Source organism: Pseudopodoces humilis, chromosome 4 (genome assembly GCF_049639895.1).
Source record: "Pseudopodoces humilis isolate 2021_Gansu_Grassland_sample_001 chromosome 4, ASM4963989v1, whole genome shotgun sequence".
Classification (NCBI taxonomy): Eukaryota; Metazoa; Chordata; class Aves; order Passeriformes; family Paridae; genus Pseudopodoces; species Pseudopodoces humilis.
This window is the reverse complement of record NC_142203.1, coordinates 34993864-35020938: the sequence shown is the minus strand read 5'-3', so window position 1 is coordinate 35020938 and position 27075 is coordinate 34993864. Positions and strand designations below refer to the sequence as shown.

Sequence of the window (27075 nt, the reverse complement as noted above, 5' to 3'; positions counted from 1 at the left end):
AGGGGGAGGAAGAAAGGAAAGGTGGGAGAAGAAAAAATAAAAAGGGCGAGGGGAAACTAATCCCCACTTTAGGAAAAACAGCAAATGGGGGAGGGGGGTGGAACCACAAACAGCTTTTATATGTTAGACATGTACAACAATAAAGGATGCAATGATTTTCACTATTTCATAACTATGGTTTTGGCATGTGGCAAAACAAAGCATGTTTTTTTTCCTAAACAAGCAGAGTCCATTGTTTTTTCTGCACAATTAAGGCTCCCAAAGGGTTAGAACCTCTAGATGATAAAATCTTCCTTCACACCTCTACTCATGCTGAGTGTTTCAAACTCAACATGGCTTTTGAAATATGGACTGGCCATCACAGTGGACTCAATTTCACTTCCCTTCATTTTCCTAAGCAAAGCTAGCTATAAAAGCAGGGTGAAAGACATAGCCATTATTACACTGTGTGTCCTGAAGAAGAAAAAGGTAACCACAGTATAAGGTAAGACATTCCCAAAGACAGCACTGCAGCAATGGTGACGATTGTGCAGTGGCTGAAGTTTCCAATTCTCTGCCACTCCACACTCATGAGCACATTAAACACCCCTAAACTTGCTGTCACACATTCTTACAACCCTAACCTAATTTCTACACCCCACAGACATTATTTTCCTTATAAACTGGATCACAGTCCAGATGCTCTGCTCAGACATGTCCATCATCACCAGCCTGTTCCCATACCACTCTTTCCATGCTTTAGTCTTCTATTTCATGTTAAAATAAGTACAGGTGCCGATACCACCAGCTTCTCAAGCAACATGAGCCACAAAGGAACATGGTAATTGCTCAGTCACCGAAAACCACCTCTTTGGAGGCATTTATCCTACCTGCTGTCCAGGAACTTCTTTTCCAGACAGCTAGGAACAGCCACTGTGCATCACTGAATTATTTTCTATCATTAGTAGGCATCCATAGCACGTCTGTGAATTCCTGAGATCTGAAGTGCTATTTAATGGGCAAAGAATTAGTCAGAAAGAAAACAATTAAACAAAATGCCCAAATATCAGAAAGAAACATGCTATAGAGAAAATCATTAAATCAAAGAACAGAAAAATAAGATAAAGGAAGAGGATGGAATGATGATGAGGAAAAAAGGAGAACCCTGTAGAAAAAATTACAACTACACCTATTTATTCTCACATCAGCTCTACAATTTTAAAACCAAGACTTATTTCACTTAAGTATTAATATTTAAAAATTAATTTATATCATATGTTTCCAAAGCCAGAGTAGTTTTAGTTAATTGCCTTGGTCTTGCAGCAGGCAGCTACTCACTAAACATGGGACTTAGAAGAGTAAAAGAAGTAGGAATACATTACCCAATGTGAGCTTAAAGGGTACAATTTTAAGCCATGAAATTGATGCAGACATGATACTAAGAGTGAGAGAGAGAAAACTGTCATTTGCAAAATTTTCTATGGGCTTTATCTGAACTCAGAAAAAAAGAATCAGTTTCTGAAATAGGCAGGTATGAACTCACTGCCTTTCAAATTGATGAATCTGGTACCATATGAAAAGGTACCTTACCAAAGTTATAGAGATGAAAGTTACAGAAAGGCAAATTATTTAAGAAGGAACCATAGAAGCAGAGACTTACACGTGTTACAAGAGTTGCTGCTGCTGGAAGTTTAGCTCCCAAGGCCCATAATATGATATCTACTGTCCTTTATGGAATGATATCCTGAAGGTGCTAGTGGGGAGGGAGCTGTTCCCTATGACATTCTCTTAGGTGAAACATGAAATTTTATATAGAGGCAAATGACAGCTCCTTAGAAAACCATTACAGTTAAGTCTTGGTGGTTAACTAAAACAATGGAGCCTCACAAGTTTCAGGGCTATGGATATCTGCCTTACTGAACTCCACAGGCAACACCAAGCTGTTAGGTGCTCCCAACATTCTGGTCTAAGTAAATGGAATCAAACACCAGCAAAAAATAGTGTGGAAAGTGTGGGAATAAAGATGGGCAAGAGAGTGAAGACAGGCAGAATGTTTCCTGCTTAAACCATTTCACTGGTACCAGACAGGGACTTGGCAACAACTCTTTGTGGAAGATCTGGAGTGGATCAGAACTTGATCAAGGCCACCCTGCCACAAAACAGTAAGACTTCAATTTGGGAAACAAAACGTCATCTGGTAAATATAGGAAGCAATCATCTTCCTTCAGCTGGTCCTGGTACAGCATGAGCTAGAATATACCAGTTTTGGTTAGCACACTTCAATAAAGATGTCTTGGAGAACATCCAGGGCAGAAGAATGAGTACAACCATGAGATTCAGAAAATAAGATACAAGAGGACAGACTGAGTGAGGTGAAGGGGGTGTTAAGAGAGAGATATCTGCAAGGATATAAGATAATTTTTAGGAATTATTTCTGTAAAAATTTGAGGAAATATTTCAGAAACCACAAAAATAAAATCAGGTAAAATTACAAGAAGTAGAAGAATAAATTGTAAAAGGAAGTAATGCACTCGGATTGCGAACAATTATAAGTAATCAATAAGCCTGCATGCCTGCCTGTAGAAGTCACTAAATCTCTGTTCTTGTCACCTCTGGAGATAAGGCTATGCCAGCTAAAGTTGATTCTGTCTTGGAGAATAATCCAGTCTCTCAAAGTCCTTTTAGATCCTTTTGCCCCCAGTGATACTGTGGTTACAGAAGACATTGATCTTCCTAGAAAATATAACAGAGGTAAAGGCACTTGAAAAATTTCTACAGAGCCTAATGCCACAGTATTGAGATTTGATTTTTCTCTATTTCTAGAAATGATAAATCACATGACAATCTGATTTAGTACAAGTAAAGATGATATTACAAGTATTTCACTGATCATTAAGGCCTTGCCTGCAAGAAGGAGACTGCATCTAGTTTACTCTTCGGTTTCACACTGAACTAAGACTTTCTAATAATTGCCTCTGTCAACATAGTAAGTGTTCAGTAAATGTGAGATAACATTTTCCAGGTTTTGTAATTCTGAAAATATGCTATAAATCAACACCTTTGTCTCTGCAGCCCTTTCCAGCATAAACACATCATCCTTAAAGCCCAGAATCAAAGCTACTCCTGACTTTAAATTTGGCCTTTGGATTACAGACCAAATTCTGAATTTCAATTTCTGAAACTTCTCTTTTCTAACTCTGCATACTCTTGTCTTTGACTAGCATGATCCTCTTCAAAATATTTTCTACATATGGTATGTTCTTAAATAAAACACTAGCAAAAAAAAGTGTATTTTTCTCAAGAGCAACATTATCCAAAAGCTCTCTAGACATAAAATTAGAAAGAACCACAGTTGGGTTTTTTCTGTTGCTTTGAAAGCCACAGTATCATGAACTTTGTAACAGTTTCTCTACTACCCCTGTTAGAGAACAGATTTCTGAATCATATTTCTACACTGATCCAGAGAGAAAAAGATAAATGTGACATCAGCTTTAGAGAAATGGGTTGAATTCCTATCTGTAATTTCAGATATAAACATCCAGATTCACTGAGTTTGCAAAACTAAGCCTAAAGAACAGACTCACCCTTTCAAGGTATTTATTAAGTACTGCTTCTGGTCTGGCTGGAAATACTTTTTTAAAAAACAATTTGTTGTATTAAATTGTTTCCAGGCAGAGCTAAGAAGCACAGTTATTTTTAAAATTGAAGCAACAGCAGATGTGTTTTCCTCATGTAGGTTTGGTTCAGATCCTACTCAAGCTTGCAATTTTATCTACTTACTACCACTTTTCCCTTTGTAAGGTATTCTGGTCTACCATGAAAGGAGTCATCATTAACCACCACTATAACAACAATTTTTAAAACATTTTTTTATGTTTCAGCTCATCCTTCAACTACAGAGTTCCTAGGGTATCATAAATTATTTTAATTTCCCACTCCCCAGTAAAGGAAATTCTTATATGAATGCAATTCTCTGGTTTCTCTGCCATAGGCTCCTCCCATTTTTCTTTTCAACTTGCTGAAAGAAATATTTCACATCTACTCAAAAAGAAGCATGATCTGTATTTCTGCACAGGAAGTTGTAAGATTTAAAGGAGTAATTACAGACAGATGCTACAATATTCTTGGTATTTTCAACTTACAGAATACTCAGAAAGCTTTGATAGGTCTTTAGAATTCTAATTTTCACATAACTTGGATTCTGTCCATTTCCTTTATTGTGTGAAAAAAACCAAACTTCAGTGCTTTATGAAGACCTTTAATTTCAAAGATCATCTATTCTCACCTATAATGCAATTAAAAACTCAGTGGACTCCTGAAATGCAGCTTTAAGCAACAACTGCTGAAGACTCAAGAGTTCTAACACAAAGACAAATGGCTAGGACAGTTTGTGGTGAGAATCTGACAACTAATCAAACACCTGTTTGCAGACTAGACTTTTGAGGCAGATGAGAATTTTCTTACTTAAATTGCACAAGTTCAGCTTCACTCTGCACAATTCAAATCTTACACAGGCATCAGTTACAATAATATTGTGGAATCGTCTCTAAAATGTCCAGCTCATACAGCTATATCGATACTTTTGCATATCAAATTTTCTGTCTCCAGGAGTAAATTCCCATGGCAATTTAAGCTGCCCTGCCAGGGCTGCCATGTGCTTGCCCTCCCAGCCATCTATTGTCTCTTCCCCACACCAGTGCCGGTGGATCCATGGGACTGGAGGGAAGCCAGTTCAGGGAGCCTGGCCAGACCTGGATCCTGCAGGGTTAATTTTTGTTCAGTCAGCTCTCTGATATGCAGTTTCCATAGTTTTGTATTACTTGACAAATATCCATCAGGGTAGCACATGTCAAGAGGATATTTTGTTAAAAAAACACTCCTCTAGTTTGTCAGCAAGATGTGGAAACCAACACATATTTGGTATCAGAACAGGATTGTTACTGCCTGAAAAAAAAGGGTACATATTATATTTGGGCTCCCTGTCTGCAGCCTTCACTTTCCTATTTATGCTTTTGGATTTTTAAGAAGGGATAAATTTTATTATATACAGAAATACTGCTGCAATGTTACCAGTTCTAGTGTTATTATTGGGCTTTTTCTATAACACACTTCTGCTGTGTCAATTTTCCAAACTAGAAACAACCACAGCCAAACCATTTGTTAACTTATATCCCATGCTCTCTCATTTTAAGCATAGAAATATTGCAGCATTCTCTTTACATCCTATAACTTCTTCCTAAAATACAAGATGATGAATGGCACAGAAAATTTTATACATTTTTGGGGCATCTTAAGCTTTCAAAGTTTTATTATTGGTTCATACCATAGATTGACAGAACCTACTATAAAGTTACTTAGCTGCTGTAGTCCAAGACTGCCAAGTAACACCATTTTTCTTTTCTTTTTTATTTTCTTATTTTCAGACCTTGCTCTATTCAACAATATTCAACAATTGATATATTCATATGAATAATTTCTCATGCAAATCCAGGCAAATTGAATTAATGTTTCTAGAACAGTCCTTCTTGGCTTTTTTCCTCCAGAGACATCTTATTCTTATACATCAGACTTTTGTTTGCTCTGCTTCCGAAGAGGAAGAACAAACAAGCAAGGTCCCACAACACCATCTGATCTGAAGCAGCACTGCTGCATCTCAGACCTCCTGTCCCTCTATGTGCAACCCCCTCTGCCAGCACTGGCTGTCCTACAAGCAACTGAAGTTTTATCATACTGCTCTCACATGGACATACTGTACCAATTTCCAATTATTATTTCTTTACTTATTATTTCTTTACATATATATATGAAGAGCTGGGGAGGGGAAAGGAGGTAACTTCTTTTAATGATGCCTTGCCGTGCAAAAAAAAAAAGTTCAACAATTACAGCTTGCTAAGGGCCTCAGAAGTGAAAGATTAGTATCCATCAAACAAAAAGGAGCAATGTTAAAATCTTCCTGAGAAACATGGCTCCAACATCTGAGGTGTGTGTATTTTGAGTTAACCTGGTCCTAGGCTGCTTATCTCTGCCCCTGAACTTTGTTCTTCAAAAACATCTTTTGTGTCTCCTTTAGAAGCAAGTTAGATATATGACATCCATCTATTCTGTTGCAGACATGGAAGAAAGCAACCTCCTCCATTTGTGCAGCAGCCTGCCACTTTCACTAGTTGCCTTTGGTAGAGCTCTGCAATTCCTCTTTTAGACTTATATACAGTATTTTTTGTTCGTTTGTTTATTCATTTGACTTAGGAGAGGGTTTCTGACTACTTGAAATCTTGAGTTTGTTATTTCCAAGCCATAATTTTTTTATTTAAGGACACGTGAATAAAATTCTTCCTGTTTTTTGTGGTACATTATATGTTCTCTGTCTATGCAATAATTGAATATGTGACTGTGTTATTGCTCTGGTAGAGAACTAATCCATTGATAGTTTCATGTATGATTCAACTAGACAGTTGTGTAGATTGTTCTGAAAAATAAGCCTTCAGAATTTTAGAAATCTTACAGAATTTACCTCTCCTTTATACAACCAGTCAGGTTATTCTTCTTATATAGACAATACCACAGGGGGGAAAAAATAATGTTAAGGTGTTAAACTGCAAAAAACAAGGAAAATATAGAAACTACATCACCTTGAAAACACACTTACCAGATGAATTGTTAAATGAACACCCTAGAGCAGTTCTGATGAATACAAGTGGCAAAGCATGAAGAAGATAAGTAACCTGGAGTTACAGAATTAAATGTTTATGCCATTTGTATAAAAGGAAGTCCAACAAAGGAAGTACGTGACAGAAATCTAACTTCAGTAGAGATTTCATAAGTATGACAATATATACATGGTACTTTTTGATCAAGAAAGAATACTGATTGTATTTGCTATTGACTTAAAATCACATCTGATTAGAAACTTAAAATCCAAAAGGTACATTAGATGTGTTTCCCATGTGACATTGATGGATTGCTCAGCGAAAAAATGGCAAATTTGGGATCCATTCTAATTTTCTGATTCAGCTACTCCCACTTCAAAACCAAATTCTGGAAAACTGTGACCCCCAATAATTCCCCATTAATTTCACTTTGTTGTTTCTGCAAGCTGTACCCAGACAAAACACCTTCCTGATGCTTCAACAAAAATCATTACATTGGAAGAAAAAAATGCCCTTATCTGTTGTGCTAATTCTCTGTCCATGTATTCTTCAACTTTTTTCTCTATGGCTACTTTCCAGTGGAGCCAGCTTGCTGATTTAACTAAATAAACCAAGAGCTTCAGGTGTGTGTGAAACAACCACCCTCACCAGCCACACAGCATTCTCTTTAGGAGGTTGAACTCTGCTCTGGACTCAGAGGGACAGGCACATTCATTCTTTGAATACCTTCTAGAGAACCATTAATACTATGACATCCTTCCTTTCCCTCAGCTACTATATCACTCTTCACCATCAAAGGCAGGCACACGTTATAGCAAAACCAGAAGGCACCGAGATACATGAGGGCCAATTCCACCAGCACAGAGGAGCATGTTCCCTGTGCTTCATGAAGCAGCACATACACTGATGCATGTGCACAGTGACTCCAGGAGATACACACAGACTGATTTAAATCCAGCTCAGAAGGATGGAATGTTGGATACTCACACAGGGTCTTCAGCATTGGTGGAATTCATTTACTTATGCCCGTCACAATAATAGCACACTACTTAGTGAAATGTATTTCTATTGTGATTTCTTGTTCTTCCTGATACTACAATGCAGATTTGTTTGTGTTCTTAAATGAAAGTTTTGCCCACTGCCATCTAAAAGACAAAGTCACAATTTATGGCAAAGAGATCACCTTTTGGCTTTTGAAAAAGTATACTTTAAGGCTAGGAAAGTCATGTATGGTCATTTTTAGTTTTAATAAAAAGATCACTGGCTGGCATCACTTGGAAGAGGAAGTGGAAGTCCTTTCCCAAGCTGGTCAAGGAGGACAAACAGATGTCAAGAGAAAAAGCTTGTTTGTGAGTCAAGTCTGTGGAAAACATCAGCAAAACTATCCAGCGGGATGCTGCAGGTGAATATTGGTGTATGGCAAAGGCCCAGAAAAAGTAAATGCAAAAAGCTGGTAAGGGACATTTCACTACTTATGTTTAGACAAAACCAAGAGAAAAGACAGTAATTCAAGTAAAATCCATGTTTGTCTCAAATGATTACTAGCAACGCTGTAGCAGTCTTTAGTAAAGTAACAGCTTAAAGTAGGATTAACAAACAATGCATTTTTTTTCAGTGCAACAAAATCCTGTCGTTCCTTTTCTTTGAAGCGTTAACTACTTTGTAGTCACTGGATTAGAAGACTTGAGTGCTTGCATACTTTCCAGACATGCTGAGCCTAATGACAACTTCCTTTATAAAGCAACAGCCTCACAATGAATAAACAAACTTAAATAGCAAACCATTCTTTGCACAGAGAACATAGTGACAGATGCTATAAATTAGATGGAATACTGTAACTAGCATTTCTTCTTTCTGATCAACCACACAAAGCAACAGAGAACATCTATAAAAAGAATTATTATTTTTTTCAAAAATGAAAGAAAGTTTGCCTAATATTTTTTCTTTGTCTGCAATGTTAAAAAATAAATACAAAGAGACCTTTAAAACAAATTCTCTCAATCAGAAGTATGATTAAAAGCTTGAGATGATGACTGCTTCTAAAAGACATTGTTATTGACTCTGAAATGTGAAATTAAGACTCTGAAAACAAGCCATGAAAAGGACTCCACAAGCCTTCTATACAGAAGATTGTCACAGCTATCAAACAAAACTCAGTATTTCTTACCGTTCTTTCCTTTTACTCTTCCTTGTCACTGGTTGGTGGACTAAGACTGTCAGTTTCCCAGTTAGTGGTCAAACATATTTCCATGCCAATGCCTGAAAGCTGTTCACACCTTAGACAAAGTGCAGTGAGTTTAGAAAAAAGATTAGCTCTTCTGCAAACAACTGAAAACTTACTAAATAGGATTAATTTGCCTTGTCTCTCATCTCATCCTTTTCTTCTAGCATCTTGCATTTCTGTGCTGTTTACAGCAACAAAGAGACTAAGGGGAAAAGTGCCATTCCACTACAAGTGCTTAATTTAATCGAGTCAGTCAAGGGGGAAAAAAAAATATCAGTGCCAACTCTTCACCCAAAGATAAACTTCATTACTAAACTAACAACTTAATTAACACTAGAAAGGTTTGATTAAGATTTGACTTAAAAATAGTTAATGTGGTCAATATAATTTGTTAAAAGCTATCTGCAAACTCCTTGTACTCAAAGAGGTACTGACTTTTATCAGGTGACCTGTGTACAATTTCCAAAGCTGAATCTCTTTTATTAAAGTCAGGGTGGAGCTAGAGCTAAATCTTACACAACTTTCAAGATTTAAGTATTTTATAACTTTTTATAGTTAGGCATTTAAAGACATTCAGAAGTAATCCATACTTGTATTTATTTCTCCACAAACATTGTAGTCTCAGAAATTAGAAGGTTTTTTTCCTTTTATGAAGTTAGGTTGAGGTTTACAAATTTCAAGGTTTTCAAAATCATAGGCATGAGTTACCATTATGTTTTCATTCCTAGACATCCTGTTGACAGTGTTTTGATTGTTTCTTTTTTTTTAAAACTCTGCATTCTGCATATTTCTCAAGTCACATGAGCATTAACTTCCAGTTGGAAGGGGACAAAAATGGCAAGGGGACAAAAAAGTCTGCAGGCTGAGTCCATTGTGCATCAAAATTTTCAACATTGCCTCTCACCTGGCCATATTCTAAAAGTGAACACTGAAAAGGCTGAAATAACATTTTCAAAAATAAATCTTTAAATGAAATGTAGATTGCAAATCTCTGTTTACCATTCAGCAAATCTAATTAAACAGAAGAATGCCCCTCAACAATAGAAGTACACAAGAATTTATTGCTGTGATTATGTGCTCTCAACCACAGTGCTGCTTATTCAGAGAAGAAAATGGAGTCTCAAACTTCATGCCTATCGAGGTAGAGTGGGTCCACACTTTCTACAGGTGGTTGAGGTGATTAATTATCACAAGCCTGTTATAGGGTAGCGCTGAAGAAAAAAAATAAAATAAAAGATAAACCTCCAAAACACTTTTAATGGTAATTTATGACGAGAAGGTTGACATGTCTCCTGAGAGCATATACAAGCGGACGGGGCAGTACCCTGCCCACAAAAGAGGACGGAGGCACGCTGCCACACTCCCAGCGCCTTTCCGGCCCGTTTTCCCAGCGCCAGGCTGCGCTCCCGGCCAGAGCATCCCGGGACCCCGCACCCCTCCAGCCTGCGGGGAGCCGTGGGGAGACCCTGGGACGGCAAAGAGAGCCTGGCCGTGGCAGATGCACCAGCGTCGGTGTTCTCGAGCAGCCGCTGGGGGCAAGAGAAGGAAGGAAAGAAGGAAGAAAGGAAAGAAGTTCACGGGATACTTGTGCACACCTCCCTCCCCCTGCATTCGAAAAACAGACCGAGCTGCTCAGGGTAAAGGGAATAAAGCGGGGATGGGGACAGACAATCCGGCATCTCCTCTCACAAGAGTCAGAGGCCGACCGCCATCCTCCCTGCTGCCCCGGGGGATCCGCGGAGCCCGGGACCCCTCAGGAGGGGCCGAGCAGCGGGGCAGCCTCTTCAAAGGGAGCAATAAAGGCTCTAGGAAAAATAAACGCGACGGGAACTGACCCCAAATCCGCGAACTGTAACGTGCCCGCCTCCTGCTCTCGCCCCGGAAAGCGCCCAGACCCCTAGCTTTCTGCTGACCCTCTCCCTTCATGGCAAGGCAACAAATGGCAAGACCCCGGAGCTGAATAACAGGAAATATAGGCATCTGTCACCTCCCGGGGAGAGCTAAATGGATTAGAGAAAGCAACAAAGGGAAGAAAAGCTCTTTCAAACGTGCAATTGATTAACAAGTCCCCTCTAATCTGCAGCATCACTGTTTTTCCTTAAAGACATCATCGGTCTCCTCCAGCACGTCGGTGCAATTAAGTTAAAGCCGGGAAAGGCGGGGGAGGAAGGCACTGCTAACCCACCGAGCTCCCGCGCTGCCCGGTGAGAGCAGAACGGGAAGGGTTACAAACCTGGCATGGAAATGGTGCAGCCTTGTCATCTACTCCCTCAGTCCCTCGGCAAAGACTCCCGGGAAGGACTCTGAGAGGAAGGTTTATCTGCTGCAGAGGGGGAGAGGGCAATTTTCCAGAGAATGGCTTCATGAAAGATCAAAGAGCTGGATCCGGCAGCTCCTACCTCGACGGTGCATTTCACATCCCAGAGAAAACGAAAATGTTAAGCCTCCCCTTTCCTGCTCTGAAAGCACCACACAACTTTGGCGCGAGTGGAGGAGGGAAAAATTTTAAGAAATATCCTTTAAAAAAAGATATTTATGTGGTTTCTCTAACAAGAACTGTGTCTTACACCATCGTGGCTCTCCAGCCCCACACGTTCCCTCCAGGTCTCTGTAAATCACGGCGCTGCCCTCGGAGATGCCGGACAAAGTGGCATCTCTTCAGCGGCCGCACCGCTGCTGCCACGGCGCAAGGTCAGATGTTAATAGGGACAGTTTATTCAGCCCTAAAAACAATCGCGGAGCTCACTGAACCGCGCGTCCTAGTGTTTCCTGAGCCCAGAGTCTGACCTCCTCAATCCCTGAGGGTCGTCCAGGTATACAGAGAAAATGGGACCCTCTAAAACCCAAAAATACACAGAAAGAAATCCCGCCGAGCCTCCATGAGCTGCAAGCACGGCGGCTGCCCCCTCGCCCACTCAACTTTAATCCCCTCGTGGTTCCCGCTGAGATTCTGGCAAGACTCAACGTCCCAAATAATAACACATTATTATAACCATTCCGAGGAGAGTGCTGAAGGGCGGGCAGAGTGAAGCAGGAAGCTCCACTCATTGCTATTCACCCTAGGCAATAACAAAACCCCGAACTTTTCCTTTGTTTTCTCCTTTTTTTCCCCTCCACCCTGCACGCCCTCCCCACCCCGCAGCGGCTACCAACCAGCCTTGGAGCTCTGAATCGGCCGAAAAGAGGCACGAAGCGCCTGCTGCCCGACGGGGGCAGAGGCGCGGAGATGCGCTCGGGGTAAAAGTTTTAGCCGCCCTCGCCTCCTGCCAACCCCCGCCCCCTCGTAAAGAACGCAACATCAGGTTTCCATTGTGCCAAGAAGAACCGAGGGGGAAAGAGAAAGAAGGAAGAAAAAAAAAAAAAAAAAGGACGGAGGAAAGAAAACGAGAAATTAAAAAAATAAAAGAAAGAGGGAAAATAATTAAAAGAAAAAATATAAGAAAGAAAAAGTTGCCAACATGAATCGTCACCTGGCGATGCTGGAGGCTCCGCCGGTCCCAAATGAACACGCGCAATTCTCCTAGGAACAGGAGCAGCTTTCCCTGCTTCCCCTGTCCCCACACACCCCTACTGGAAGAGCAGAAGCATCCTCCCCTCCAGGCAGGGGTCCCGCTCCTTACCTGCCACTCGGAGGAGAAGGAGCGAGGCAGCCGCCAGCAGGAGCAGGAGGCGGCCCGCCGCCCCCCGCAGTCCCGCCGCCGCCGCAGGGTCCATGCTGCCCGCCGGGATGATCCCGCAGAGCCGCAGGGAGCAGCGCCTGCGGGCGGAGAGGGCTCCGGTGGCGCCGCCGCGAACTCGTCCCGGGGACCGCCGCGCCGGCCCTGCGCTGCCGCTAACGGACCGACCCCGACTGGGGGCGGAGGAAGCCGCGCTCCTTTCCCCTCCTCCTCCTCCTCCTCCTCCGCCTCCTCCTCCTTCCCCAGCATCCGAACGTCACCCGGGACCCGGCACAGGGGAGGGGAGCGGCGCCGAGGGGCGGACAGGGCAAGGACAGTCCCTTAGCTCCGGCACCCTCTGCCGGGGGCAGCCTCCGACCCCAGCCCCGGCCCCGGGCGAGTCCGCACACACTCTTCCCTCCGCACTCGACTATCACCAGGAGCCAGCAGGACTTGGGGCCCCCTCTGAAAGGCGAGTCCTGCTCCCAGAAGCCTCAGGAGCCTGCAACCTTCCTCACAAAAACCCCCAGTAAAACAAAAAGAAGCGGGCGAAGGGCACCTCGGCCAAAACCGCTAGGCTTTTCTCCTTTGCCTTCTTCCTTCCCGCTGCACAACTGAAGAGTTTTTGCACCCCTACAGAGTTAAAAACAATTGATTTAACACATTTTCTCCTGCCCCCTAAAACGCCCAGGGGCGTCATCCCCGCGGCACGTACTCCGAGAGGCAAGGGCCACCACAGCTGGGATCTTCTCGGTGCTCTACCGATTCTCTCATGATAGGGTGTCAAGAGTAAAGTTTGCTTTCTGTCTTCAGCAGGAAGAAAATATTCTGCAGCCAGTAAAGTTTCAAAACATTTCCAAGTTATTTACTACCAGAAATAAGAGCATTCTGAGCACAATTTAAGTAAGCTTTTCCAAGTGATTTTTTTTTTTTTTTTTTTTTTTTTTGTGGGGGGTGGGGGGGAAAGGAGGGAAGAAGGAGTTGTCTTGGTTTGGGTTTACAGTTCAAAGAAATCAGTATTCTAAGGTAATGCAGAACTATCAGCAGGCTTCTTTTAACTACCACATATAAGCTCCAAGAGTACAGTTCAGCCAATGAATTGCTGCACTTTTAAAGTTATAATTTAACAGCATATTTAATTAGATGTCTTCTCTGTAAATACATTTGTTTTAGATTTCATTTCTAAAGAGCTGATGCTGGGTGATGCTGAATACATACAAATCCCTTTAAGTTTTTCTCTAAACCAACCTCTAAATTCACAATAATTTTTGTAAAGTTGATTTTCTATTAAATTTACTTCTTAACGCAAACAAAGGCAAACTTTACAACATGGTCTTTCTTCATCCTTTTGCACCCTGTTTCTTTCCCCTCAAGTTTTCTGTTCCATCTTGAAAATTCTTCTGGCACCTAAGAATGACAAAGGGAGGTCCTGATCCCTCTTTGGCAGGAATGTAGGACTGACTGACTTCAGCCCCTTGCCATCACAACAACACATTTTAAAATCCCTTTCATAAACATATGAAACCCAAGGTAAAAGTAGTGATGATCCTTTTTATAAACTCCATTCCTTGGATTAAAGGCTGCTCCAGATTTTGCCTTTTATATTTTTTGCCTCTTTTTATTTTTTTCCCCTAATTTCCAGACTATATGTATTCAGATCAGTTTATATTCCTTCTCTCTTGTGCAACTACTATTCTTCTCCCTATGACATAAAATGACAGATTCACACCTCAACCTTTATGTTGTTACACCAAAAAAACCTAAACTTTTTAATTTCCATTGAAATGACCAGTTATGTGTTCCCTGATCAACCCAATCCTTTTTCCTGCCACACTGAATTCCCCCCATTCCTCCAAAATTTTGGGAGTATAATTTAATCTTTCTGATGATGAGTGACTTGAGCTCAACATAGGGCTGGAGATGGTTTCTCACTTTTAATTTCCTTTCTGTAGTGAAAAGACTGATGCATATCAGTGATTTACAGCACCTTACCAGTTACAGACATGTTATGACCACTTAGAAAATCTACTTCGCTTTTTATCTTTTCCAGTGTATAACTAACAGCAGAGACCTGCATCAAAATCCTGACCTCACAGCTCCACACACCCCGCCCTTTTTTTGTAGCTCAAGTCATAAAGATCAATTCCTTCTGCACCTTCTTTTATTAAGAACACCTCTTAGCACTGCATCAACAAAAAAATTTGGTTACACATTGATAAATAAAATCAGCTTGAAGAAGTGTCCCCAAGAAACTAAAACAGAGACAGTGCTATGACTTTTAAAACAAAGTTTAGGTGGTTAAAAACTGCAACAATTACCTGCCTAAAGGTTACAAGTTCAAACTCCATGTTCCTCTGAAATTTATGATCATACAGCTGTGTTACTCGCCTCCCAACCTTAATAGGAAACAAAAATATCTGCATAAATTAGTCTACATTTTGCATAATCATCCCAATAAATAATATTTTTGATTTTTCTCTTATGCTTTCAAAGATCTCACAAAACAACTTTTTGCATTTGGGAATAAATTAGCATTTAATAGAAACTTGGCTTGTGAATAACTTTTCTGATTTGGGAGAGTAAACTGGTTTGCCATGAAGGTTAAATGACTAGGCCAAGTTAGCTACTGAGAATCTAAGTCACCTTCAGCCCCACAAATTATTTTGTCACTAACCACAAAAACTGCTATTTATATTTCACATTGCAAGTGAAGTCACTACAGTGAAGAAACCACAGTACAAATTCTTTCTCTGTATTGTAGAAAAACACGTACAGCAAAGACACATGGAACATCTGCACATTCTGAGCTGGTTCCCCCAATTCATGTAAGCCATTAGTGAGATCACTCGTGTTGTGCAGCATATGGCCTCAAACTTTGTCACTGTTTTGTCACTGTTTGAGAACGAAAAAGCTGTGCACATATCTGTTTGCATGACCATATGGTATGTGCCTGATAGGAGCAGTTAGGAGCAATAGGCAAAGCCGGAATTCAGCATGAACTTCCTTGGGAATCCCTGACAGAATTTGGGTGATTCCCTACGCCATTTTTGTCTGTTTTCATAATAAAAATAACAAAAATGACTTTCAAGAAAGTGTAAGATTAAATGTGGTCCCAACTTGAAGGTCTTCGTGTGTCGATAACCACCCTGCAAGGTTTTAATTGGTACTCTATCCTTAGTAAAAAAATTAATTCCCCCCCTGATCCTTTTACTCTTGTGATGAAAGCAGCACAAAAAACATTACCTACCTATCACATTTTCAGGATCAGCTCTGGGGCTTTCTTCTCCAAAATTAAAGTACATACAGATTCCCACCATTGGCCAAAACTTAGAAAAGGATTTGGACATAAAATATAGGATTCAGACACTAAACTCCAAATTTGTAATGCAAGAATGCATTAACCTGTTTAGCCTTGAATATTCATTCTTATCTGAATCCTGTCAGATGTAAGCATTCCTTGTGTGATCAGTTATTCATGTTCAGAACTGCCACAGCAATGACAGACCACTTACACAGAGATCCAGAAACTTTTCTGCCACAATGCTTGAGATTCCTGACAAGCCATGCCTGATTCTGACCACCCATACAACTTTAGTCACTGTCTTCTGAAGAGCACATTTTGCAAGAAAACTGAGGTGATTGTGCTCAGTGTTATGTACTGGCCCAGTAAATACCAGCCTAAGCCATGTAGAGCTGGGCTCTCAACCTCAACATCTAGGTCCTCAGGGACTGATTTGGTCAAAGTACACTGTGCAGAAGAGTGGGACACGTTCTACTCTACTTACCAGAGCTCTGCCATTGTATGCAAACAAACTGGAGAGCTTGGGATGCAAGTGGGAAGGCACAAGGGATTGCTCAGACACTGAGCATAGCACTTGAATTCGATGAGACTGTTGGTCATCAGATAAATGTTAGTGAATCACTGTTAGTTAGTGAAACACTGAACAAAAAGAAAATAGTTTGGAGCAGCTATTCATATAAAGAACTGTCTGTTTACAGTTTACCTGTACACTTCTGTGGTTTGTTGTTTTGCTGGGTTTTTTTTAATGAACCAAACCTTGTAAATATTAAAATAAAACAGAAGTTAAAAACACTTTTCTAATCTAAAATATTAGAAAATCTTTTCCTACAAAAAGAAAAACCAGGTTTTGATCCACACTTTTGTAACAGTGTTTCTGATGCTTTAAATATACATGATTTTGAGAGATACGTATGTGTGTCTATGTGTCTGTGTGTACTAAAATAGTCAAAATAAATATTTTGAAGGAATTATTTTACCTTCAGAAGGTAAAAGCCATTTCTACATAGGCTCAGGAGCCATCTCCTTGCTTTTGTTCCTAGGTCAACATACACAAACATGTCAAGTAGTACTGCTACAGGAGCCAACCCACCACAGAATAAACAAATCTGCAAACATTCATACCATCAACACTCTTATTAAAAGATCACCAAGGATATTTCTCATGACCTACAGGAAACAATAAACAAAGTGTTTTGTTTGTGTTATAAGTTAGACTGCAGACAACACTCCCAAAACCAGAGCCAATTGCCCTAACTTGTAAAATCACACTCACCTGATGGTTTGAGCATCCTGCAGTGTCTCCAGACTGATGTACCCTCAAACCTATCTAGCCATAAAAACTGTAAGGGGGAATAGGCTGCATCTCTCTTCTGTATCCATTATTCCAACAAGTGAAACAACTACAGTGTGACTTATTGAAGATAAAAATCTGAATAGGGACTGGGGTTTAGGTTTTCACTGTATGAATTAAGCAAGAACATGAGTGTCTGATTTAATTTATGACTCAAATACTCCTTGAAATTGTTATGATTACACTAAAGAGTGATCTTGGCATTTAGTCTCATGCTCAAAAAAATAAAACCGAGGTTCTTTTTCCATGCAGTTTTCATTATCATCTTGTTGGTGGTACTGAATTACTTAAGTGTATTTATTTTAGTTGTTTACGTCAGCCATCCCATGTCACTAGCATGTGAACAATTAAAAGTGTAGCTATTTAACTTATGCAAACTCCAAGGCAAGTTCTGGCTGTCAGACTGAAGCACCAACTGTCAGACATTTGACTGACTGCAAAGTGAAAAAAAAAGGCTGGTTATTCGTCCTTGACACCCTAGGTTACTTGCAGAGTTCATAAAGAACTATAAATGTACCACCCAAGCTCACAGTACTGGGATAAAGTGCTAAGTACTGCAATTTACAAGGCAAGACCAAAAATACATCATTATGTCAGTGGGACAGGCGCAACCATGCCACTTGATCCTACAGCAGAAATTTGTACACCATACATGATAAAAATACAGTTTAATTTTAAAATGCATGCGATTTTTGCAAGTCATCAAAAAGTTATATATTATTTCACTTTGAAAGATCATCTGGATGTGAAGGTGTCAAACCCTGAACTGAACCAAGAATTTAAGTCAGTACCCAAGGGGTAAGAGGTATTGACTATGGAGAATATTTTTTTTGAGGGCCTAGATATGCCTGTCAGTTTCTAAAAGACAGTGGGGAGAGAGAAAATAATAAAAGATAAGCATTTTCTGTGGTTTTAATTCAATGTGGTCTGGGTTTGGAGGCATTTTGTTCGTTTGTTATAATTTTGTTTTTTAAAGGTAGCCTTAGCAAGAGAACAGGCAGTCTTCAGGATTGGAAGATGGAGGTTCAGGCCCACAGACATATGGATATACTTGGGAAAGAGGTAAAATTTGTAAGGAGAAACCAGAAGTAGTCACCACAATTTATTTTTTATTGTGTTATAGACATGAAGTTTCTTGCAACTCCTCTGCCTTTGGAATCCCAAAAAGCCCCCAGATATTGATATATGAATAATAAAATATTTTGGACCCAAAATAATAATGTGTAATTAATTTAATTATTAATTATTCAATAAATTCTTTTAATTAATAATTATGTATCACTAATAATAAATAAGCTAATAATGTATTCTACAGCATTCACAGAACATTACACCTAAAGAACAGGAACCTGTGAGAGTGTCTTGGGTTCAAATAGATTTACAAGCTTGAATAAACTGCTTCACACAGACACAACTAGTTAACAATAGAGACAGTAAAGACTTTGCACATAAAGCATATGTGATTGTATTGGATTTTACCTTTAAAACATTTTAAAGACAACTTTTCTCCTCAGAGAGGTTTGCAAAGCCAATCACCTGGAACAAAAACAAAAACTGCGCTCCAAGCTCCCACAGCAATTGTTGAGGTTCACTTCTATTAAAAGTGGTATAGTAAACAAGTAAAATTCTTTTAAAATATACTTTATCATTATATCCAATTGCAAGGTTGAATTTTGTCTCATCTCCCTAATCACTTTTATTTTGCAGTGTAACTACCTTCTATATAGTATTTTTTCCTTCTTTTTGTTTGCACCAGTCCCATAAATACATAAGATTTTACAAGAAAAATCCACCAAAAAAACAGTAAAGTGAGGCACTTCTGTTTACTTAAAGAGGCTCTCTACCTCATCTCATTCCTTTTACTGGTGTTGGAGCAATCTGAACAGTTAGTTGCTACACAACTGCAAAAAGGAATTTGTGCATTTTCCGTCTCTCTTTTAGAATTGCTTTGTTTTTTTTAAAGTGAATTTTTAATATCTAATGGTCCCATCTCTTCTGTTTACAGGCAGAGAAACTTGATCTTATCATCCCTTTTGCATCCTGTATTTTTCATTTACAAAAGAGACACAACAAGGCTGGAGACAAGTAATAGAAAAATGATTAGTTTTGTCCTATGTTTAACTGCAAACTCAGACTGACCTACCAAGAGAGATAGGCAATTGCCTCAGCCTAAGGGGAGATTAGATAACTCTCCTGAGTGCAAAGGTCTTATACCCATACACAAGAGACAGAGGAAAATATATTTCAGTCAATAAGTTTTTTCACCTTTTATTAGGGAGTCAATATTTTTTAGCTGGTCTACTACTTTAATGACACCATGTTCTGTTTCACTTTAGGGGTCTAAGTCCCAGTTATGAAACTGAATTTCTGTCTAATTTGAGGCTCTGCTTAGATGGATTGGTACCCCTGGCATCAGTCAACATTCCCACTTTTAGCAAACAGGCAAAGATGGATTATCAGTTCAGTCACTACTGTTGTCCCCAACAGCTGTAATTTGACCACAACCAAGCAGGAGAGAAAACTTACTATGGTTTCTGTATTGTTCAGAAATTCCTAAGTCATAGATTTTGATAGAAGCTTATCTTACTTGCCCCACATCAGCAGCCGTGCTACACAAGTGTCTATCTGCCTTATCTGAAAGCCTCTCAAATGAACACTTCTTGGTATCTTTCTTTCCCAACCAACCATATCAGCAGCAGCCAACTTCTTGCAACAAATCTGTAATTACATTAAATAGCACAGTTAAATTGGACTCAGATGCTCTGAGCTATTGCATAGACTTGATGATATTTCTGAGACACCAGTGTAATTTTTGTGGAGAAGAGTTCATCTGAAATTCCCCAGCATGTGCCAGTCTCTGCCTTGTGCAACAGCTAACATTAGGCAATGCTGGCCCAGTGAAAATTAGACCCTCCGCACCACTGTCCTCTGTCAGGCTCTCAGCAACTACCAAGCAGTGTGGGAATCAACCCCCACTAAGAAAAATACCAAATGGAGAAAGAGGACAGCTCATTTACAACTCTGAAATGAAGCCCTCTGAGAATGTCAAAGATAAATGTGAAGAATCTGAACAGCACTTTTCTGTTGCCTGCAAGTTGTGGATAATAGGAAAAGAAAAAGACAATGGAGGGTAATATTAGTTCTTCTGTGTGGTTTGTTCTGAAGTACTTGGTATTTAATAGCAGCTAAGTCAGACAAGAAGGCGTAGACTGATTTGGCAGAAAGCTTGCTCTGTAACATAAAACATATGAAGGTGATCTATTTAACCTCTGCATTTCTACCCTTGCACAGCTTTTAATTCAACAGGAAGTGGGGAAAGACGGCATATATATATACACATATATATATGTGTGCTTTTGACAGGGTAGGAAAGGAAGATTTTGTTCTTTTGTGACTTACAGGGCTGCTCATACTGAAAAGAACCTCAGTGGAGCAGAGGGCTTCTGAGCCACACATGGCAATAGAAACAAAAACAACTAAATAAATATATCTGGGTGGAAGGAATAATGAGAAATCATTTTTTCCACTGTGAAATGTGTGTGTGTATGTGTGTGTGTAGCTTCAAAATTTTATAGCAGAACTGCAGCTAGTGGAGATGAGTTTGAAATTGACAGCTTTCCTCAGATATTAACCTCATTGAGGAATCTTCTTTGTGGACAAAAGTTCCTAGAAAAGATGGACCATATACTGGGTATTTTATTAATGGTGTATCAGAGGCATGGTTTTATACTGATGTGTATATTATTGAAATAATCTTAGGAGACGTTCTAATGCAACTAACCACCAGTATCCTAAACCCACATTTTTTTCCCTTTTTGTTTAAATTCTTTGGAAACTGCCATTAAATCAAAAGGAAGAAGACAGCATTAACAGTGCAGTAAGGAGATGATAACAAAAGAAGCAACAGATGTTAAGAATTCTGGGGCAAAGCCTAATCAAAAAATTCCTGCCTATAGAATTGATAACAGCCAAAGAACTGTGATGTTTAAGGCTTTAAAGTTAGCCTTTCTATTACCTACAATAAACTCCATGGCATTTATTTTGTTTATTTAATGGTATGTAAGGTTGGGGTGACTTCTGGGATAACCTGAAGCCTACAACTTTTTCAGTTTTCATTAGCGTTTGTGGGAATCACATACATGCATCAGTGTCAAGATAAACTCTAAAAGAATTAATCTTTAAATAAGAAGGCACACTTAAGGACAGATTTCTATCAGGACATTTTACATGACTATGAAAGATTTTGATTTCGTCCACACTCAGCAGGAGTGCCCGTTATTCAAACCATGTGGTATCTGCTTGGTATGCAGGGCATAAATACTGCTGCTGTCAGCATTTGCTTTAAAATCTGATGCAATATATTACAAAGAAGATTTGAACAATCATAACTAGAATTTGTTGGGAAGACTTGAAACAAAGGTTTGAATGAAGTTGAAAACTTATGGAAACAATAAAATCTGAAATGTTATAAAAAGAAACTTAGTATCCACATGGGAACTATTCTACAACCTTCTTAGCAAATTTTAATCAGACATGCTTAACAAAAGTAATACAACCATTTCTATATAAACAAAAACATGCATACCTTCCAACAAAGAGATTAAATAATGCAGTTTACGTTTTTTAGAACTACCATATATAGGAATACTTGGTGCAATCTGATGGCACTAAACTTACAGAAAAATGCACAGCCAATTAGCAAAATAGTTTCCAATACGTATCTGTTTATCAGATAATTTTTCACTATTTTCCACTGCAAAATCTGTATTTACATTGACATTCACACAATGTAATCCTAACAGCTTTATTCCATCTACTTTTATTTGGTCTTCTTAAACCTTATGAGAGACTCTTCTGTCCAAAATATATATACTGATAACCACAGCCACCACAACCTGTTTGTGTGTCACAACCTGACATATTTAAATTTATTTAAAGTTTTGCTATCAACATTGCTCTAATTTGATATTTAGACAGGGCTGTCGGAAGTTGTGATGGAGTTCAGATGAAACAGTTCTTTCCAAAGGAGATCTAAAGATGTACTATGAAATACACAGCAGACAAAGGACTTGAAAATAGAGATCTCTGTCATAATAAATATTTCATACTGCATAACTTATTGGTCCAGAGGTTTTCAAAGTCTTATGAAAACATTAATATATGCAAGATAAAATTAAAGAATCTGTATTAACAACTTTTTAGAGATGAAGAATCCATGGGGACACTGATCAGTGTTTTACAAAAATCATGACAATAATAGCAATAAAACCTGTGTCTCTGATCAGGATATGAAAACACATACCACTTTGACATTCAGTCTGTGCTTCAGAGGACTGGTCTTCATGTACACACAAAAAAATCCATCCTTTTCCACTCAAGTAGTGAAGTTTTCCCTGCCAAGCTTCTGTTGCATTAATTTTAACATATTGAGGGTTAAAAAGTAATGTGGAAGCGTAAGAGAACGCCTAAACATATAGTGTACGTTTCCAAACATGGAAAGAACTCCAAGAAGGATATTTGAGATAGTAAAATATATTTTCCATTATTTATAGTGATATTAAGCAAAGGAAATTAGATCAGCATGGCAGGGTTTGACTAATATAGATGTTTTGCACATTTAAGATTATCAAGATCTTAGGAAGCAGAAAGGATACTCTTAGCTGAGGTAAAGTCATCTTTCTTATAGGTATTCCTTAGTCTGCTGTAGACAGCAATCTGATAACAAGTTCCTAGGCAGACAGACCTGGATCCAGTATGATTAGTCTTTAACTGTGTTCAGCAGAAGTATTCTAGTATCAGATAAAGACTAGAATTTACTGTCAACTATTGATATGTACTTTATTCTTCTTCAAAACAGATTACATGGCCTTTTGAGATCCCTTCCAAGATAATTTTTATAAAAACAGCAAGATGGGTCTTATTGTTAATATATAAAAAAGTAGAAAATCACTCTGTGTGTGACCACATTGAAATGCTGAATTCTACCACCAGAAAAGTGTTTTTCACAGATATAGACAAACACCGAAAAAAGTGAAGTTTGTTTATAAAGACAAATACAATGAAGTTGAGTCTGAACTGACGACAATCATCATTATTTATATTTTATATAGTTATATGTCACTATCCAGTATACATTTTATCACAAATTATGAAAATAACTTCTAAGGGACATGTTAGTATTAACCAAGGATAAAGGTTCTGGTGACAGGATGCCCCGTTATTCTGATAACAGAAGAAAAATTTATCTGAATTGTGCTTTTCTTACTTTTTCCCTTCTTCAGTTTGACTTCAACACAGACATTTCTATTTGCCAAGACAGTGACATATCCCTATGGAGACATCCACAAAAGGAATACCTTGAAATAGAAAACTCAGATATTTTCCTCCTCCTTTTGCCAATGACAAAAAGTCTACAGAAACTTGTCAGTTTCAGTTCTCTACTCTTTTCCTTCCATTTATATGGATTATTTATTATTTCTTAAATAAAAAGATGGCTTATTAAAAAGTAATGATGGTGCAATTATAAGAAAACAACAATGTAGTAACAGTAAAGTAAACTGTGCTTTATTATTCACTGCTTCATTCTCATCATAGAAAGCCAGCTTCCATAGCAAAAAAGGACTGGCCAGATGTGGGGATTTGGGGCTTTCTTTTATGAATTATTTTCCCTGTGTATCTAGATGACTGATGTAATATAGCAAACATTTATTTTTGTGTTAGACAGATAAATTATGGCATTAAAACACAAAGTTTCTTAAAGAGCAACATTGTAGGGAATTCACTGACCACAAACACAGAGCCATCTGTCAGACATGGTACCAGAATGCATACATTGTGTGTTTCTGGCATCAGCTTTCTATTCTTTTTGACTGCCAATCAACACACCACCACATGGTAAGGATACCCAACCCTTCTGGTTGTAAGACATTTTGCGCAAAAGCAGTCAGGCAATTTAATGACACAGTCTCCATAAGCATTGATAACTATCTAAAACTACAACCCAGTCAAACTCTACAGAGAATTAAAATTTTTATTATATGAGCACAATACTCCTGAAGATATTAATCCTATCTCATTGCAGTTACCCATTTTGCACCAAACACATAACTCCTCTCATTTCCTTGCTTTGATGGACCTATGCCATCAGTTTTATCCCTAATACCTTGTATTTCAGTACCTCACTTCTTATTCTGATGGCCACAATAAACCACCTAGAGCTAATTCTTTTAGTGGTAAAAGGAAAAAAAATTGAGATGCCATTTCAAAGTCTATTAAGTATTTCAGAATAATAGTTTGATGACCCTGAGTGGAAAGTTCAGACAGGAAAGACTAATACCCAGTGGGATTCTGAGGGCATGTGGAGTGGTATGTGGATACTGGTTAAATTTCCAGCTTTCCTGTACTCCATGCTTAGACAATATAGATTTCTAAACACTACTATCCAACGCAAATCCCTAAGTATAGTATTAGGCACATATGCTAATAATGTGATCTGCATATTCCTCAATCCAGCCATAATTTCCTATTTACAATTACAGATCTTGTTTGAAATCACGGTCCTCAGAAGCTGGGACAATGGTGGTAGAAGTTGTTCTTCAGGTTTTTTTAAATCACAAGAACTGTGAAAAGAGTACAATTGAAGCCATAGTTTGGGTATAAATAATGACTCAGACAAATGTTTTTTATTTTCATTTTTGTTTTCACTGACTGAGAATGTAAATTGAACTTTAGTGCTATTGTGCTTTGTTCTCCCTCTCTGTGAAAAAATGTGTTCTGCATTAAATTGCATGGATAAACTCAAACAGCTCCAAATATCACCCTTCAGCTTTTGTATAACACAAGAGCCAAGAAAAGATAGAGAATGTGGTTTTATGACCAACAGATGGTGTAATTGGTATCATAGATGTTTTTATGTCAGGGGGTCATAGGTTCAGTCTCCATCTGGAGCCTTCTCAGATCTGCTGCGTAGCTCAATGATTAAAGAAGCTATATTGGGTCAAAGACACAACCACCTGCCTGAGGGTAAAAGAATTGCTTTCTTGATCTAGCTGTTATACTACAGTTGCCTCCTATACTAAAGTTTTCGAGCCAACCACTGCAGCAGTAAGTAACAACAGGACTGCACAAAATACTCAACACCAATTTGTTCTTATGCTTCGAGTTTCTCAGGATCTTTTGACAAATCTCATAAAAGTAAGCCTTGTCTTGCTTACATGAGTAAAAAATTATTCTAGCTCAGGATGATAAATAATTGCAAAAGACAAAACCCCACGGAAAAAGAAAAAGTGGGCTGGATAGACCTTGAGAGATTCAGCATTGTTCAGTTGGTCAAGAGGGCTCACACCTCCCAGTGAGAATTAGACACACTTGTAATCTGATGGTAAAATGCAGTATCAGTGCTCAGCACATTTAGTCTTAGCTACAGTTTATGGAATAGGATCAGAACACTAAGAAATGCTCTAATCCTACATTATTAAGTTTGTATATGTTGTACCTGGCTAAAGGGTGTACAAACAGATCAAACACAGTAATTCATGCACACAACGAGATCATCAGTTTACTTCCCTTATGGTGTGAGTATCAGCAGTAACAAAAGCACAAAACCAGTGAAACTGCAGCTTCACTAGAAACCAATATTGTCACTTCCATGAAGCTGGAATTCTACATACACAGAATTATCATTATTATTACATAGGGCACCAAATTTGCCTGGCATACCTCATGATTTAGTTGCTCTCTATAGAACTGTTGCCAGTTTACCTGGCTAATACTGGAAACACACCAAGTATTTCTGTCTAATTAAAAACCACCCTGCAAATTACTAGTTTCATGAAGTTTTTACAAAAAGAATCCTATGACTCCACACAAACTCTGGATAGCAGTATCCCTGTGCTAGACAGAAACCTATCCAGGATTTAAATTTTAAAGACAATGACACAAGTATGAGTAAAATTATTTCATTTACCACATTTCATGTGCTTACACATAAAAGAACAGTAAAGTCAAACTCTTTCAGAATGTTAAAATATTCCCTTATATTCATTTTAAGGATTTTCCCATAGTAATGATAAACTCAGTCTATATCAGTACTTTAAAATAAGCTTTAACACAAATTAAAAGCTAATATTAAATAGACATGTATATTTTTAAAATTTAAATACAATACCTATTTTCATTGATTATAAATACAAAGAAAATAACATGTGATCTCATTACAAGCTTTAAGATTTCTCTTCCCCTCTATGACTGAACTGACAGCCTGCTAGATCACTGTAATCACTAAAGACTTCTCTGGCAAACTTACATCTCTGAGGTCAAGCTTCAGTATCACAAATTTCAGCTGTTGATAACATGCAAGATTATGTGCTTCTTTTTGCAGATCCCTAAACAAAATATACATATGCATGTGTCTTCAAAAAAGCAGTTGCAGATGAAGTATAACTGCACTTGCTTCAATGCTAAACATACCTTTGCATGGGGTGTCATTCACATGACACATCTTTGCTGCTGTAAGAAAAACTTGAGATGCAGTAAAAGGGGAAAAAAAGGTGTATTTTCCCTCTCATATCACAAAAATATGCATTTCTACTTATTTTTACTTACCACAAGCAGTGAAATATTTTCCTTTAACACAAAAAAGATATTTCTGCTGCAAAGCACTCTTCCTAATAGGCTATGCTATGGCAAGGATGACAATTGCACTTCAAAGTAATAATACATATTTCCATTCCAGTCACCTCTACGTAGCTGAGACATTTCAAGTAGGGGCAGGATTTATAAAAATGAGTAAATTTAACTGACCAAAATATCCATACTAGCTGCTGAACATATTGCTTAGACTTTTGAGTACGGACAAGTGAGAAACATCATCAACGTAATCATTCAGCAGCCAAAAAAACAAACTCGTTAATTCAAGT

The 27075-nt window shown here is 38.6% G+C and overlaps 1 protein-coding gene across 1 annotated transcript in view; it reads right to left on the bottom strand.

Moving 5' to 3' along the window:
• Positions 1–13280, bottom strand: part of ROR2 (ROR family WNT receptor 2) — a 141236-nt gene extending 127956 nt beyond the window's left edge. The window contains exons 1-2 of the mRNA XM_005530048.3: positions 13222–13280; positions 12471–12682 (exon numbers count right to left, since the gene is read on the bottom strand). Coding sequence (XP_005530105.2) covers positions 12471–12682; positions 13222–13280 — 271 coding nt within the window. The remainder of the gene's footprint in view (positions 1–12470; positions 12683–13221) is intronic.
• Between the last annotated feature and the right edge of the window lie 13795 nt (positions 13281–27075).